This window comes from Populus euphratica, unplaced genomic scaffold (assembly GCF_000495115.2).
Source record: "Populus euphratica unplaced genomic scaffold, PopEup_1.0 scaffold2701.1, whole genome shotgun sequence".
In the NCBI taxonomy this organism is placed as follows: Eukaryota; Viridiplantae; Streptophyta; class Magnoliopsida; order Malpighiales; family Salicaceae; genus Populus; species Populus euphratica.
This window is the reverse complement of record NW_011502538.1, coordinates 1145-3954: the sequence shown is the minus strand read 5'-3', so window position 1 is coordinate 3954 and position 2810 is coordinate 1145. Positions and strand designations below refer to the sequence as shown.

General features: G+C 28.1%; 1 protein-coding gene across 1 annotated transcript; it reads right to left on the bottom strand.

The window, feature by feature from the left end:
* Positions 1-1801: 1801 nt before the first annotated feature.
* Positions 1802-2561, bottom strand: LOC105119269 (uncharacterized; the record flags this gene model as incomplete). The annotated part of the gene is made up of 2 exons (XM_011017393.1): positions 1802-2326; positions 2456-2561. Coding segments are annotated over 2 exons (396 nt in total), but the record flags the coding sequence as incomplete, so codon positions are not given.
* Positions 2562-2810: the final 249 nt, after the last annotated feature.

Genomic DNA, 2810 nt, shown 5'->3' with positions numbered 1-2810 from the left:
AACGTAGCTTATACTAGCGGTTGGCATTATTAATTACTGGCTGTTGGCATTATTTATATGTAAAATTATATATTAATTTATTTAGATATCCCTTGTATTTTCCCGAATGCCTTCACCCTAAATTTACAAAAATTACTCTTTTAAAATAATTAATTCAATCAGTTAGGAAGTTTCTGTGACTTATCATTAACATTTCACATATTTCTTTTATTAATTTATTTCATCTAAAATTTAAGTTAAGTTATTAAGAGTATTTTTATCCCCATTTATAATATTTTTTCTTCTTAATTATTAGGTAAAAAACATTTAGCCCTAGTTTTTTTGGCACCACAATGATCGAGATTGACTCTATTAAACAGGTGTTGTCTGACTTGCTTCTTTCAAAAAACATGTCATTCATTCTAATTATATCTTTCAAAAAAGTCATTCCATGTGCGGGCTCTTTTACACAGGTTGGGTGCATGTAGGCCTCTTTCTCTTATTTATTTTATAAAAAAATTCATGCTTTAAGAAAAGTAGTTGTTTTTTTAAGTTTGTAAATTTATATTTAAATCAATACCCCTTCTTTTTTATTTTTTATTTTTATATGTAGTATTTTTTAAAATAGTGGTTTTTTTTAAATATATTATATGTATTTAGTTTTTTTAATAGATTTTTCTAATTAATCTATAATTTTTTCATGTTTTATATAATTAAAATGTATTATTAATAAATAAATAAATAATATTTATTTTTTGATAGTATGTCTGCAATAATGTGTAATATGTTTTTTTTTTTCATTTTATTTATGCAATAATTTTTGTATATGTATTTATTTTAATTTTTATTTGATTAAATAAAAATAATAATTTTAATATACAAAATCATTAAACATAATTGGTTAAATGAACAATATTGCAATATCAAGTATGTTGATTCATATTTGGCTTTCAACTTGTCAAAATATATATTTATTTATCTTTAATGATATTTTTTTATTTGTTATCATAAAAATAATTCTTAAATTAAATATATACATAAATTTTTTTGATTTATACTTAATATTTTTTAAGTTAAAAAACCTGTCAAGAAAGCTTACATGTTTAATTTTCTTGTTGAAAAGGAATATCTACCCCACGACAAAAGCGTAGACCAAATAATTAACGTGTGTCTTGCGGTGTGGTATGCAAAACAAACATTAGGTGGCATCCTGTCTAGGTGGAGAAGGGCTTTACCACTATCTTACTAACAAAAGCGAAGAACACTAATAGCGGAGAAAACCGAAAGTCAGTGGAGTGGAAAAGGGGTTGGCCTTTTCATACAAAACAGTAGAATTGCAGGACAGTATTTGAGATTGGTCGTAGAAGATATGCCAAAACAACATTAGTCATCGCAATGTTCATCATGTTGTATCCATCCATCACTTTAGTTTTCATATTTCCATGGAGGATGAGGTTTTTAAGGTAACAATGTTGTACTTTTCTTGCAATCATTTTGTTTTAGAACACCATGCATTATTACATTAACAAATTGGCCTTTTATGGGCGAAAACCTTGACCAAAGTAATCGTATTGATCTCAAATTCTGTGTCAACATATACCAAACACGAAGTTGACATGAGTTCCCACAAAAGAAAAACAATCGTACTTTATATCATTTTGATAAAATTTAATTATTATCTTGAGATAAAAACAAATAAATATAAAAAAATATTTTAGAGATATTTATTTTATATAACTCTATCTTTGTAATGAAATATGTTTTTATATTTATTGTTTTTAATTTTTTTTATCTTGGAATAGTAACAAAATAATGCCTCACATGTCCATTAATAAAAAATCACTATCAAATTGGTATGCATTGATACCAAAATAAGACCCACAATTCATTAATATAAAACAACCCGACACCATCAGCATCAGCTTTTGTACAGCTGTAGTGTAATCACTAGCGAAGTTCTAATAACCATCCAAATTTCCCAAAATCACCACTAAGCTAGCTATTTTTTTTCCCCACTTATTTCATCTCTATATATTATATTTGTTTTTAACGTCTAATTAAGAAATGACACAAGCATTTGGAGTATCCTCTACACATGAAACATAACAATATGGGTGCATATGAGGATGATAGGCCAGGTAAGCCACAGGCTCAGGATCTTTCTTCTTGTCTTCTTCTGGCTTCTTCGGCGTCTCATCTTTTTTCTTCTCAGGCTCTTTTGCCGGTCCTACTGTAACTATTTCAGTGCAACACAGCTTTCTCAGTTTGGCCACTATGCATACTGGATCAATATCCCCTGTCACTGTCATCTTCTTGTCCTTCATGTCGATGGATACTGTATCCACCCCTTCAAATTTGAATCACGAATTAAACCACTAGTTCTTTTTTAAAAAATATATCATAAATACTTCCAACGTTGATCTTGATTTATTAGATAATTAATGACCATATATGTAGCAATAAATAAATTCAATACCTGAAAGACCAGAGACTATCTTCATGGCTTTTTTCTTGGCTTTCTCATCATGCAACTCCACTTTCAGCACAGCTTTCTGCAACAAAATAAGTTCATGTAAATTTTGTTATGAATCAATATCAAGATGATCAAGAAACAGTAATCACTTGAAATCAATACCAAATAATCTCATAGAAACATTAACCAAGTCAAACTTGAGCTACCAAAACTCACTGAATTATGAAAAAGAAGCAAGATTTTCCTCAAAATAAGTAAATCAACATAAAGAAAAAGAAAAAGGAAAAGAAAAGAACCTGGCTCATGATTCTTCATGCATGGACACAAGTCATCTAAAAGAATACATACATACATACAT